Source organism: Misgurnus anguillicaudatus, chromosome 24 (assembly GCF_027580225.2).
Source record: "Misgurnus anguillicaudatus chromosome 24, ASM2758022v2, whole genome shotgun sequence".
In the NCBI taxonomy this organism is placed as follows: Eukaryota; Metazoa; Chordata; class Actinopteri; order Cypriniformes; family Cobitidae; genus Misgurnus; species Misgurnus anguillicaudatus.
The window spans coordinates 30,319,979-30,335,189 of record NC_073360.2 but is presented as its reverse complement, the minus strand read 5'-3'; the positions used below and the strand labels follow the sequence as shown (position 1 = coordinate 30,335,189).

Below are 15,211 nucleotides of genomic sequence, written 5' to 3'. Positions count from 1 at the left end.
AGATGTCTGTTAGCGAGGAACCACGAGCTAATGCCCAAGATGAAGCAACACTCCGAGTGGAGTGCGCTCTCAAATTAAAGGGACAAGGAATGCCCTGCAAATTGTAAGCTAGGGCGATAGTATCAACTATCCAATGAGACATCCTCTGCTTAGTGACAGCTTTCCCTTTCTGCTGGCCACCATAACAAACAAAGAGCTGGTCTGAGGTCCTGAAGCTTTGCGTGCGGACCACGTAGAATCGCAGTGCGCGTACGGGGCACAACAAAGCCTCGGTTGGGTTTGCCTGCTCCAAAGGCAACGCTTGCAAGCTCACCACCTTATCTCTGAAGGGAGTGGTGGGAACTTTGGGCACGTAGCCTGGTCTGGGTCTTCAGTGAGACAGCAGGACCAAACTAAAGGCACGAATCGTCAACAGAGAATGCATGTAAATCTCCTACTCTCTTCATGGAGGCCAAATGCTAGCAGGGTCAGAGTTTTCATTGATAAAAACTTAGACTCGCACACTGCAAAGGCTAAATCGGAGACCTGAAGGCTTCAGCACCATGGACAGGTCTCAGGAAAAAAGAGGGAGGGCGCGAGGGGTTTAGCCTGCGAGCGCCTCTTTAAAATGTAATAATTAAATCATGCTGGCCAACTGATCTGCCGTAGATAAGTGAGTGATGAGCAGAAATAGTGGCGATATCAATTTTAATGGCGGAGGGACAGCCTACCATCTAACCCATGTTAAAGATATAAAGCATAATGTTAAAGGGCATTCTCTGGGTCCTCGCGTTGCGAAGAGCACCGGGTGACGAAAAGGTTTCATTAAGCGCGTAAGCCCGTCCTGTGGACGGTGCTCGAACCGCGTCGATGGTGTTAGATACCGCTTGCGATAAATCACCTAAACCTTGCGCGCGCTCAACGACCGTACATGGATATCCACAGGTCGGGGCGCAAGTGCCAAATGTGCCCCTTCCTAAGAAAGAAAGTCCTTCCTCAGGGGAATCCGCCAGGGAGGGCTGTCGCGAGGAGCATTAACTATGAAAACCAATTCTTGGTCGTCCAGTACGGACGATTAATAAAAGGCTCTCCTCGTCCTGCCTGACTTTGCACAGTGTCTGCGCAATAAAGCTCACTGGAAGGAATGCGTATTTACGCACCCCCCGCGGTCAGCTGTGTGCCAACGCATCCACGCCGAGGCTGCCCTCGGTTAGTGAATAAAATAGGCGACAGTGGGTATCGTCCGGCGACGCAAACAAATCTATCTACGCACAACCGAACTTCTTCCAAATTAGCTGGACCGTCTGGGGGTGGAGTCGCCATTCGCCGGGGGCGCAGCTCGGAAGCGCGTACCGCTGTATTGAGCGATCCCGGGATGTAAATGGCACGAAGGGACCTCAGATGCTTCTGACTCCAAAAGAGGAGATGACGAGCGAGATGCGACAGGTGACGAGAGCGCAAAACCGCCTTAACGGTAAATAACGCAACAGTCGCAAAGTTATCGGTGTCGACAAATACATCCTTCCCTCGCATCTCCATAGCGGAGCGTACAAGTCCCAGATATACAGCGCACCGCTCGCGGCAGTTGGGGTGCTATGCACACCCCAGACTGCAGGCCCGTCATACGTGGCTGAACATCCCGTGCTTAGGGCATCGCATGCTACAGAATGCCAGGAGACCCCTCAGAGGCATATCTTGCTATCAGAAATGCTGGGTCTACTACGGGGAAATTTAAATGACACGCAGGTGTAGTGTTTACACAATGTATGCCGGTGCGCCACGCTCTCCTCGAGACTCGATCGTAAAGCCAACGCTGAAGCGGTCTCATATGACGCAGCTCGAGCAGTGTCACGGCTGCAGCATGCTGTCATATGTCCAGGAGCTTCTGAAATTGTATCAGAGGGACCGCGTACTTCCCTCGAATTAAACCGAGGCAAGTCAGAACTGACTAGTTGCGCGCTCTTGTAAACACGCCAATTAGTTGATCGAGTCTAATTCCATACTGAGAAAAAGGATCCTCTGCACGGGGCAAAGTTGCTCTTTCCCAGTCGACCTGATGACTTAAACGAGCGAGATGCGGAAGCATTAACTCTCTGTGTTCGCGCACGTCTGCCAAGAACGGGCTATTATAAGTCAACGTAAATAAAGCAGAATGCGAACAACGCTCTCTCTCTGATATTTTAATGCCGTGACTAACACTTTCATGGAGACACGGAGAGAGAGAGACAGCTCGAATGGTGTACTTAATATTAATATGCCCACCCCACGACGCAGAGCGAAAAACGGTCTAAGGCGAGGGGAGATGGACACAAAAGTACACGTCTTACAGGTCTAAAGCTGCAACCGATCTGAATATTGAAATACGAGCCTCGGCGTTATCATCCAAAAAGACCACCTCCGTAGAGCCGGGCGTAAATCAAATCGATCGTAACCCACCGCGTCTTTCGGGTACTATGAGATAAAGGCTGGAAACCCTATCATCATATCATCATCTCGGTAAGAGGGACCGGCTCGATAATCCTTCGCCAGCAGGACATCGACTTATGCACGCAGTACATGTGCATCGGATACTTTCACTATAGTGAAACGAAAGCCCGAGAATTTCGGGGTTGTGCCGGTAATTGTATTTCGTAACCGAGGCGGATCGTGCGTAAAACCCAACGAAACGGGCTGGGAACTGAAGCCAAGCATCCAGGCACCGTACGAGGAGAATTAACGACACTACCAAAGTACCCGCGGTGGGGCAGCGAAGCGAGACAGGTGAGACTGCCGGTGCGTCTGCCGTGACAGCATAAGCATCACAGTATGTGTGTGTGTGACACTGACCTGAGCCCGCTGAGGGAAACGGTCGTCCGGTCTCCTCAGCTGAGGACGCAGACACCGAAGGGGTTGCTGGTGATCCGGTCTCCTGAGTGGAGGGCTCGGACTCCTCAGAACACCCGCTGGCGATAGAGGAGAGGTAGGGTGAGCTGGTGTGTGCCCGCTCACGGCTCTCTCGATCCTCTGGAGACCTGGAGAGGGAAGAGGAATGCACTCTGTGTGTGGTTAGTGGGCACCGGCTAACAGCCGGTGGAACATATGCAAACCAAGATTTTTCCACCCGACCCTCTATCGGGGGAAGGAGCGAATCACCGTCTCCTGAAGAGTGATCCTCTGCCAATCCAGGTCGCCCGCCTACTGGCCACTTAAACTCCCGATCTCACGGGAAGCGGCTAAGCGGGCGGGGCGAGCTGCTGACGACCGGTTCCCCCGCGCTGCCGAGATGGGGTCCGAAGAGGGGAACGGAGGTGGTCGCCGCAGGACGCCGACGGCGAGAGGCAGACTGAGGAACCGGCGTGGTGGTTTTTACCAAGGGCAGCTCTCCTTCGCCGGGGCATGACCACAGAGATCGCCTCAGTCTGCGCAGCGGAGCTGTACGACTCCACGGCCTCGCCGAAGAGGCCGGTCTGAGAGACAGGAGCATTCAAGAAGTTGTTCTCGCCTGCGTCCGTCAGCCAGACACAGCCAAAGGTGGCGATCTTGAACCACTGTCGTGAACATCGCACGACTGAAGGTCGCGGCCTCCCTCGTAAATCCTTGGTGAACCCGTAGCAACGTTATTGCGTGCAGGGCTGAAGCCGCCTCTCCGCATGCCTGACGGACAGCGCCCGTAACCGGACGACTATCTACAAACACGGGAGGGAAGGGTTGGGTGGTCCCTCCAGGAACGCAGCTGCATCGCAACCCCCCGCTCCACTGGAGGGTCCCTGCCCTTAGCGGCTCCATTGGTGAGGGAGGTGAGGGGTGAAAGCTGAAGCTGAACGGCCGGATGGCCGCAAACCACTTCAGCTCTTCGTGCCGTCGGAAAGAAAGGCACAGGAGCAGAGGACCGAGAGGCCCGAGCAGCTCCGAAATACCAATCACGTGGGCGGTACGGTTCGGGCGGAGAGGGGTTAACCCCTCCAACTCTACCGTTACCGCCGCTCGAGCGGGCACGGCCGCCATCTCCGGAACGACTCCACTTCGGAGGAAAATTGGACACCCCTCTGATGCTGCAGAAGTGAACGGGACCAGAAGGAGGTCCAATGGATTCGGCAGACATCGTAGAACACGACTCTGCCGTCTCCACCGGAACCTCAACCGGCTGAGGATGAAAGGCCGGTAGGTGGAGGACGCATCCTCCGTCCTCCTCAGCGTGGTGATGCGAAGAGCGTCATGCGAGCGCTTGACAGCCGCACCCTGGCGGTGTCAGCACTGCAAAGACGCGGACAGCATTCCCGTAGAAACGTCAGTCGTCTCCGCAATCCAAGAGGGTTATGCTCTCACAGAGAGAACAAAAACTCTCCACGAGCGCAGCCCCAGAGTGCTTGATGCCCAAGCATGAAGACAGCGCTCGTGACCGTAACTGGAACCCTTATACCTCTCACATCCAAGATCGCACGGACGAAAAGCAATCCTGAAAAGGACGCTGATCTCCGAATATACGAGAGAGTGGCTGTCTTTAAAAAGACACAGAGCTCTCACGTATCACTCTTTTAGGGAAATCACTCTTTAGGTGCTCAGCTGATGATGCGCACAGGGAAAGGCAACGCACACACTAAACTCAAAAACAAAAAATATGCAGAGCAGTGGAATACTGCGAGCGTCCGCTGTGTTAGTACTGCTTGTCAATCAACTTCAGCAACCGTTCCCAGAAGAGCAGATAGTAGCTTCTCAGTCAGATAAAGCCGGCTTTCGAAGCGAAAAAAGCTGATTTCCCTATTTGCACGTGCGCCTTATATACGCACCTGGCGGGGCGGCGCCAGCATTATGCAAATATCTCAATGCCAAGTTCATTGGCGTTTTAGTAGTATTCGAAGCAGATTGGTCTCTCTAAGCGAGCTCCCAATTCGTCGGTCACGACGTGACGTCGTAGTGACCGACTGAAAGGGAACCCTGTGTATATCTGCATATAACAGATATTATTATACATAAAATAATCGTGGTTTAGTCTTTATTTTAAAGTAGGTTGCTTCACTGTGCTTTAGAACAGTGGTTCTCAAACTTTTTCATTCTGCGACCCATTTAGACAGGTATAATCTAGCTCAGGACCCACCAAAAAAAATTGTCTTTTAGAAGGGAGTAGTTTATTTTCATTGTCATTGTATGAATTAAATCATTGGTTCCCAAACTTTTTCAGCGTGCGGCCCCCCTTGTGTACATTGCATTCCTTCGCGGCCCCCCAAAGAAAATTTGTGACAAAAAAATGTTCTAAAACTCAACATTTTAATAAAAAAAAAAACATTAAATTATACAAAAAAGTAGTGCTTTTGGTTAGTAGCCTTATTTTTTAGGTTTAATTACACAGAATTCATAATAAATTAATGTATTTCATAAAATGTCATTAAACTGGGGCCCCACTGGCACCATCTCGCGGCCCCCAGTTTGAAAACCACTGAATTAAATGACCAATGGCCATCCAAAGCGCTTTACAATTTGCATCACATTCACACACCGACAACGATGTCAGCCATGCAAGGCGCCATCCAGCTCGTCAGGAGGAGCTGGGGTTAGGTGTCTTGCTCACCATCAAACATCTTGCTCAAGGACACCTTGACACTTGGTAAGGTGGAGCCGGGGATTGAACCACCAACCTTCCGATTTGTAGACAACCTACATGAACCACTCAACCACTGCCGCCCGTAAATGTAAGTTTAACTGCAATCCCAAATACCTGATATCAAAACCATTGGCATTAGGAAAAAATTTGCGGTGGGGTTTCGTTATTATTTTATGATAACTGCACTTTTTTGTACTGTTCACTTCGTAAGAATTCATATGAATTAGCCATACATACAAATTTTCAGGCTTTTAATAAAAACCTTTGACTGAATGTTTTTTTTAAAGAACCAAAAATAGTTATTTTTATATGGCATGCGGTGAAGAACCTTTTAAGCACTTTTTTATGTGTGTAGACTGCAAAGAGTTGACTTTCAAAAACTACAACGATTTACAATAATGTATTCGACAGCTGTTTTCCAAAGAAACTCACTATGCATTGCAAGGTAAACATTTTATCAGTTTATCCGTTCCCTGCATCAAACCCATGATCTTTTGAACTGTTAACCCAATGCTCTACAAATTGAGCAGCACACTAATCTAAAAGGAAACTAAAATAAAAAATGTAAAATAACTGGATGCTCCTCTCATGCAACTTTATCACTGAAAACCTGAGATTTTAGAGTTAAGGTTTATACTGTTTACAGTGTACAGTTACTCATGCATCACAGCTATAGACACACATTAACTATTACACCAGGCAGAGGAGCATTCTGGCATACTCTCTTTACCTTATACATGATGTATTACTGCAGACCTATTAGAGATCAAGATAACAGGGCTTCCTTAATTAGGGAGGCACACACTGCCCGTTTAAACTTTAACATTATCTCTGTCAAGCAGTCTCCCAATGTCTAACATCTATAAATTGCACACTTGATCTATGGTTTAAATTAGCATTTAGTAGCATTTGCTCATGTTAACATATTCTCAAACTAAACCATTGCTTCTCAGTCAAAATATAAGTTTTTGCCTGAAACACTAACTGGAAATTAGATAAATATCACAGTTCTATATGGCTGGCCACAAAAGATCTTACATGTTCATTTACATAATCTTAACTTTAAGTACTTTGTATGTGAATTGTGTTTTTTAGTGATAATGAAAGTAATGAAAGGAACAGTCAGGATATATGTGCAGATAATGGATAGCCATAAATATAACGTTTTGTCAGATTCACTAACCATGTGACAACCAAGTACACAAAAAATCTGACATTCAAAGATTAATTGTTTTATTTAAAAGTGCAAAGATTTGAAATGTCTTTGGTTGAAATGTCTAATGCTTAATGTTTTTTGTTAAGAGTTTATGTTCAATAAATATACAATAAATATCTATAGTATAAATCTCCATTTTGATGTGTGTTTTGTTTTAATGTTTTTACTTCTGTGTTTATTTGTGAATTTTATGGAGTTCTGCTGTTAATGTTACACCTCTCTGTCCATCTAGTTAACCAGACAACTCTTCAGGAATGTGACAGTCTCTTTAAATGATACATTATCATATAAGTTTGTTAGATGAAGTGATACAGCATTCAAAAGACTTTTATATTAAAAACTCTATCACTGGAATAAATCTTTCAGTATTGCAAACACACTGATATCCTCCCTGCCTGTAAATGAACTGTAAACCTGCAGATCCTACAATGTTGTGCCAGTTAACGTTTTGTGTAAATTTCATATTGTTTGAATTTTTATTCACTATTCAAAACTAAAGTTACTCGGATGAAAGACACGTTTAAGATTTCAAATCTTTAAACGTGTCTTCCATTCAAAATAACTATTACTATTAACACTTAACTAAACTTAACTATTAACTAGTCCAATTATAGACATTCCCTCTAACAACACAATCATGTCAATCTTATTGCTTATTGACTATATAAATGGCTTCAGGCCAAATCTAAATAAACTGAAAAAAAACTTTTGGACATTAGTTGCACATGATTGAATATGGTTTTCTCAAAATTAAATTAACATGAATTAAAATGTATTTCATTCCAAGAAAACTTGATTCAATCATGTTGAATTGGTGTAAAAATCCAAAAAATTATTTTAAGAAAACTTAATTCAATCATGTGCAACCGGGGATTTTTTTAGTGTACCTTTATAGACGTTTTTTTGGATGCACGTGCGTGGTCGAGGTTAGGCATCTGGGAAGAACTTTACTTCTGGGGCCTCATTTATAAAATGCTGCATAGAAACATCCTACATTTGATCTTACGATCATTTATCAAAAATGCGTATGTGTGAATTACAAAACGGACTTACGCACAGAAAACGCACGTGCCCCTTTCTATTATGCTGCGTTCACACCAGCAGCGGTAGAGTCGTCAAGCGCAAATGATTTCAATGGTAAGTCAATGTGAAGGTGCGTTGACGCGCGTCTGGAGGTCTCATGCTGCGTTTATACCAGCCACGGTAGAGGCATCAAACGCGAGTGATTTCAATGTTAAGTCAATGTGAATACATGTTTTGATGCCTCAAACATGGTTGGTGTAAACGCAGCATAACGGCACGAATGACGCGATTCCACCTCATTCGCGTGTCTGGTTCATACGAATGGCACGAATTGAGCGTCTGGTGATGTACGCGTGAATTGTGCTTTTTGTGCATTTTGTGTTTGACGCGAATTTGCGGCTGACACCAGAGTTGAAAATTTTGTACTTTAGCGGATTTTCGTGCCGCGTTAACCAATCAGGAGCCTGCTTGCTGCTGTAGCCCCTCCCATAGTCACACATTCAACATGGAGAAACGCTTGATATTGTCCGTAAGCAGTCACCCGGAGCTATACAACACAAGATCTTATTTCTATAGAGACAGGAATAAAAAGGACCTCACATGGAAGAGTGTCAGTGAGGACATTGGGCAACCTGGTAAGTTGTAAATACATATTACACTTTTGAGTCACGTGACATTTATCGACCCGCGGCATTCCCGTGCTGTTTTTTAAACTATTTTCCCCCTATAGTAAGGTGACCGAATACAAACCGGTAACTCTCTCGATAAATGCACGATCAACATCAGCCATGCAAAGCGACAAACGCATAGCACTTGCCCCTCCCACAAGAAGCGGATTTCGCCTCTGACGCGCTTCAAATGCTTGCTTTTTTTCTGCGCGTCTACTTCGCTTTAGATGCGTGAATGCATTTAAAATGTTCAAGCGGCAAGCTAGACGCAGTACACGCTATTTTAATGCCTCAAACACGGCTGGTGTGAACCCACGGTCAGAGATGTGAAATGTATAAATCGCAAATTAACTTAAACTTGTGCGCAGCTGAGCAGTTTCAGATCTCCACCTTATAAACAATGCCTAGTACTTAATGTAATAAACATAAATAAAGAGCGCTTGTCAATGTTTAAACCCTTTTAAATTGCTTATATTTCCAAAAACCTGCAGCAATCGAACAAGCAAAAGTGCGTACGTCTGCTCACACCTAGCACTTTTCCACGTCAAAGACAGTTTCTATAAATATGGACTTTGCCGTGGATTTTTGCGTCACTTTACGATCAAATCTGTGTGTACGCACACTTTATAAATGAGGCCAACCGTCTCTGTTTGTTTAATGGTCTGGCTATTGGCTAAAATGAACTCTGGAACAAATACATTGTCGAAAATAACAAATGTTTTGGTTTCCTGAAGACGAGGAGCGATAGCGATCATGGAGATTGGCAGCCGATCTGTAGTAAACATACGTTAATTTAACACAGTTATGTTAGCTCAGTGTAGTTTTTGATACATTTTAGATATGTTTTGAAGTTAATCTACTTGTTTTTTATTTAGCTTGTTATCAGAAATAAATAGCTCTTAAAAGAGACTATTGATTCTGGAAGTTTACCGGAAGTTATGTTTGTTTATGTTGTTACTGCTGAAACCGTCTATAATGCAATTATTGTAACACACACACATAAATATACACATATAGGACACACACACACACACGTATAACTTAGACCTGTTCTTTGTTAATCTTCCAGTCAAGTTTTCTTTTTATCATAATCCTTCCTTGTTCAACCGTATTTTCGAGGCTCTTGTACCTCACAAGGTGCTCTTCCCTGTCAACCTCTCAATCTGGAGGCCATCTGCAGGGGGCTTAACCGTGTCATTAAAGATAGACCACTCACCCCGGTTTCTCCATGGCTAACTCAGGACCCAAACTTTCCCTGCCATCTCCAGCTCCCTGAGGGAAGAGCAGAGAGGGAGAGGCTGGGCAGAGGGGTGGGATAGAGGGGTAGTAGTATCCCATGTAAGACCCCCATGGGGGTGCAGCCCATCTCAGACCTGCGGGGCGGATCGGGGAGGAAGCATCCCTCGAGACAGACCGGCCCCCTCTTTTGTTTTCGGTGGCGGGAGAATGGGGAGAACGGCACGGAGAGAACCAGAAGGAGGGAAAGAGGTAGGAGAAGGAGGGAAGGAGAGAGAGCTGTGGGAATGGCAATGATAGGTTTGAAATAACGTTGTAGCGGGAGAAGATTTGAACCCACAACGTTGATACTTAATGCCTCAGTTCACAATTATATAGACAGTTGTTCAGCCTCACGTTTCTGCCATGGCTGTTATTTCGTGTTTTGATACAGGTGTCAGAGCGAGTGACATATGTCACGTACGTAAATCAGCATCGTATGAAGGACTGGATGATGTGAGCTCATGTAAGGATACATTTTACAAAGTAAGAAATAGTTTTTTTTTTAATAGAAACATTTATTATAAAACCATTTTCATAAACTCAGTTCCGATTCTGTATCTAACATCAAAGACAATGCATTTCAATCATAACGCAATACTATATACACGTTTTATAAACAACAAAATAAAATACATCACAGAGATATCGAAATAATCTTCATTAACCTGTATATTTCACAAATTAAGTCCTGCTTTTCTCCCACAACATAAGTGGGGTCCTAGGAACACTGTTTGGGAACCCAGGTGAACTTCCATCCTCCATGCGCATCTCTGCGTGTAAATGCTTGTCCTTGAGGAAAACTGTGAGTCTTAACACTACTTTGTGGACTCAATGACATGCTGAATGCTAAGTCTGTCCTGCTACGGGACATACGGGGTGTGGAGAAAATCCGGCTGTCACCCCCTGCTGGACTGGAGGACTCACAGCCACGTGTGTCGTAATACGCACCAGGACTCGCATCTTGGGGATAAGGAGTGGACGCTGCCCGTGGTGGGGTGAAGTGTGGAGCATTGGTCATCACTGGTGAAGAGACGACCAATGACCCTGTGGGCGTGATGGTGTACAAAGCTGAGGGGTCAAGGGTCGTATATTCTGATACTTGGCTCTGGGAGGTGTTGTAGCCACTAGTGGTATCCAAACTGCAGTTGCTGGGTGAGTCTATGATGTTATTGTAATCACAATGTGCCTCGGCACCGGGACTGAGGCTGACAGAATTGCCTATGGTTGTCGTATTGTAATGATCTTGTTTAGGAAGTGCACAGCTAAAAGAGGGACTGTGGTTGGTTATATGGCTGTTGAAACTTTGTTCTGGGTCAACAGTATTCTCATCTTGCAGACCAAGCGTCTCCAATATCCAAGAGTCTAGAGGCGGGGTGGCCGCAAGCTCTTCCGCAGAGCAAAACTCTAAGGAAAGATTACGACAGGTCCGCTTTACCTCGCCGCTGTGCAGAAATTGGCTTACGTTTCCTAAATCACTGTGTGTGCTTTTCCGTTTCCTCATCCCATCTTGAACTTTGCAGTTTGAAAGAAGTTTCTACAATTGAGGAAAAAGAGGAAAACATTCAGAAAAGTTCATCAGAAAGTTTTACTTGTTAAGAAAATGTTAAGTATGTGCTGAAAACGTGGACGACGACGCAGAAGTATTTATGAAAACCAATGCGTAACCTACAGCAGTGGTTCTCAAACTGGGGGCCGGGGCCCTCAGGGGGGCTGCGAGATGGTGCCAGGGGGGCCCCAGTTTTATGAGATTTTATAAAATACATTAATTTATCATGAATTCTGTGTAATTAAACCAAAAATATATAAGGCTACTAACCAAAAGCACTACTTTGAATAATTTTATATGTTTTGTTTAATTAAAATGTTACATTTTAGAACAAATTTGGCATTCATTTTCTTTGGGGTGGCCGCGAAGAAATGCACTGTACACAAGGGGGGCTGCACGCTGAAAAAGTTTGAGAACCACTGACCTACACAGTAGCCGCTACGCCATAGGACCTACCGACGCTATCTCACAAGAATTCGTACATATTTTACGAGTTGGCTAATTTGTATTAATTCATACGACCAGATTCGTATGTTTTTGTACAATTTGTCTTGACCTCTGTGATGTTGGGGTTAGTGGTTGGGTTTAGTAAGTTTTTGCATGATTAACTTTGTATGAATACGAATTAGCCAACTCGTTAAATATGTACGAATTCTTGTGAGGTCAGCTTGGACCTACGCACAACTATAATGAGCCCTTAGGTTTACAATAGGGGTTGGGTTACGTAAACCTAGAAAATGTCTGTATTTGATAAAACAAGCCAGCATAGGTTTTTTTAAACCCAACAGTTGGGTTTGTCCATAAGGTCAAAAAGGGGATGAACCCAACCGGATGGGTTGTGATTTAACCTGTGCTATTGTTTAACCCAAAATGGTTTTTTTTATCATTTTCTGTTTAATTTACTCACCCCCATGTCATCCAAGATGTTTATGTCTTTCTTTCTTCACTCAAAAAAAAAGTTTTTTGGATTTTTTTGGACTTTAGTGGACCTCAACAGTTTACAGTTTCAATGCAGCTTCATAGGACTCTTAACAATCCCAACCATGGCATAAGGGTCTTTTCTAGCGAAACCATCATAGTTTTGCCCAAAAAAATTTACTTTTAAACCATAACTTCTCGTTGTGCATCAGCCATGTGACGCGCCAGCACGACCTTTCGTAATCACGTCGAAAGGTCACGCGTTACATATGTGAAACGCACACTTGCTGACCATTTTTAACAATAAACTGACACATTCATTAGTATCATTCCACACACAACAACATCTGAACGGTTCTCTTTCTCCATACTTTTAAACACTGAAGCGGTAGTTTTGCATAAGTCATGCGTGACGCATCACACGGCTGGTGCAAGACAAAAAGTTGTGGTTTAAAAGTACTTTTTTTTGCGAAAATTATGATCGTTTTGCTAAATAAGACCCACTATATGGAGAAAAATTCTGGAATATTTTCCTCAAAGAACGTAATTTGTTCCTGACTGAATGAAAAAAGACATAAACATCTTGGATGACAAGGGGGTGAGTAAATTATCAAAAAAAAAAAAAATTATTATGTAAGTGGAATATTCATTTAACCCAACGGCTGGGTTTGGTTTTTTCTGACCCAACGCTTGGTTGAAAATGAATGTATTTTATCCAACCAACTTATGTATTTCTTTAATTAAAAAAAAGAAAATTAAAAAGATATAGCTGTGAATAGAGGAAAGTGATCAAGTTCAGTGATTTCTTCCATTACCTTGCTATTTTCCTCCAAAGACTTCACATATGATGAGTTCAAAAACTCTTTGAGTTTGTTATTCTCCTCTTGAAGTCTCGCTAGCTCCTCCTCTCTTTGGATCAGAGTGTCTTGGAGCTTCATGGAAAAATGTTACCACAATTCATTAACAATGTCCACTAAGTAGTAAATAATAATCTGCTGAAGTACATTTACAAATGCGGTAGCATTCCATAACACAATATACATACAACATAACACAATAAATACCTGTTTGTTTCGTTGTAGCTGCGGTGACAGTTGATCCGACCAGGTGTGATGTCCCAGTCTATGTTCAGACACATGTGGTGAATCTAAAACGAAAGAAACATTTAAAAACATTGGATTAGTGATGGTTTAGGGATAATTGTTGTGTGAAAAGCAAAAAAGAGAAAAGCATCAATGAAATAAACAAGCTGCTTTGAAAACAAAAGCCTTAAAAACACTTTGGAGGTGGCCAGATACTCCACAGCTAAGCTAACAAAACATGAAAAGTCCCAGATGGAAAAATTCCAGTTTGACAAGGCGCGAGGCAGCCGGGAAAGCACTCGCGCCGCTGATCCCGGCATACTGCAGCACTTACCCCGCGGCGGCGGCTCGTGCTGGCGGGCACCGTTGTCCAGGGGACCAGCGTCCCAGAGGGACACGAGCGTTGCCGTGGATACGTCAACACCGTCAGCTAACGTCGAGGTGGAGTACGAGCTGTCGTAGCGCTGCCCTCCTGCAAAGCTCAGATCTTGGCACGACAGCATGGTGCTCTGTAGTGAGACATTGGCACTTTTTGAGCAACTATTTCGAATAAGATATCAATGTAGTATATTTGTCAATATATTTAAAAAATAATCGGTATCTTGATTTGTTATTTCACTTTTTTAACTTTTAAGATAGTTTTGATGGCAGCTATATTTCAACTGATTTGTAAATCTTCTTTTAAAGTGTTTTATATTACTGAGAATTTGTATAAACACTGATTTCATATTCATAACCATTGCGCAATTTCTCCATTAAATCGTGAATGCTAGACAATTAAACACACAATTTGTATAACTTTCTAAACTAAGTCAAACAGCTCCTTTTATAACATTTAGCACTTTGCATATCAATGTTATTTATCTATACCCACCCACGTGTTGCACCTTATCACTTTCTTTTTTAACAACATTCACATGCGCGCCCTGGAATTGCTTTCATATGCTAATTAAACATATCAATAAACTGCCGATATATATCACATAACTACTAAACAACAAAATTCACGGACATTTGATCAAAAACCCAACCGACAGGTGCGCGTAAAAGCGCAACCACTATCAGGATCCCCAAGTGCCGAAATACAATAGCAAGTAATACAAACTATTTATTAGAAAGCACTCACCATTTCATATGACAGGATGGCACGAGTTCACCGGCGAGCTGGGGTGCGAGATCTCCAAAGACTTTTGGGGTAGAGAGGCAAGTGCGCAAAACTTCATGCAACACACGCGCGCACCTCTTCAGAGCAGAAATCTGATTCGGTGTGAAGCTGTCAAAATCGTGACGTGACACTTTCAGCCGTTGGATCTCAGATGCGCAAAAACGGGGTGGGCGAGTAGATTAGTGCACCTTAATAAGCGTGATTGAGTTTTAACAACCTCTCCAACTGAATGCGCAGAGTAAAACACACGTGGTATGGAGATGAAGATGGGCTGCACATCTGGGTGTTGGGCTCTGTCCAGTTGGTTAATGTATAATTGCTCAACTGATTGTTCAGAAACAAGAGGAATTAATTTAACCAAAACGAGGTAAAAGAAGACATGTTCATGACCCCTTCTCAGAGTTAAATGAAAAGTGCATACCACAGAGTGACACATTAACATACTTTTGTGCACTTCTGAGTCCCCAAAGATGATAATTTTGATGCTTGTGAACTTTAGACAATATTTCGAAGAGTTCACTGGATGCAACTGTGAGAGGTTGTTGACTGATATTGAATTATCACAAGCATTATCACAAATGTAACTTATTATGCAACATTTTTAGCCTGCTGGTTGCATTAGTGTTTAAAATAAATACATAAAATTCAACTTTTAAACCAAGTTTCATTTGCTGTATCGTGTTTGAAATAAATAACCAATAAATCAATAAATGTATAAGATGGAAAAATTAATATGATATAGAATAGTAAAGATGATG

The 15,211-nt window shown here is 43.7% G+C and overlaps 1 protein-coding gene across 1 annotated transcript; it reads right to left on the bottom strand.

The window, feature by feature from the left end:
* Window positions 1-10,236: 10,236 nt before the first annotated feature.
* gmnc (geminin coiled-coil domain containing) lies at window positions 10,237-14,986 on the bottom strand. The gene is made up of 5 exons (XM_055195508.2): window positions 14,415-14,986; window positions 13,623-13,797; window positions 13,271-13,353; window positions 13,022-13,138; window positions 10,237-11,276 (listed from the first exon to the last, which is right to left on the bottom strand). The coding sequence occupies exons 1-5, from the start codon at window positions 14,415-14,417 to the stop codon at window positions 10,461-10,463; spliced, it is 1,194 nt and encodes a 397-aa protein (XP_055051483.2). The 5' UTR covers window positions 14,418-14,986; the 3' UTR covers window positions 10,237-10,460.
* Between the last annotated feature and the right edge of the window lie 225 nt (window positions 14,987-15,211).

Excerpts from the sequence above, each read along its gene's own strand:
- gmnc (XM_055195508.2), bottom strand. Across the intron at positions 13,139-13,270 it reads AGCTACAACGAAACAAACAG|CTCCAAGACACTCTGATCCA; the intron begins GTATTTATTGTG and ends TTTTCCATGAAG. Across the intron at positions 11,277-13,021 it reads CTTTGGAGGAAAATAGCAAG|AAACTTCTTTCAAACTGCAA; the intron begins GTAATGGAAGAA and ends CCTCAATTGTAG.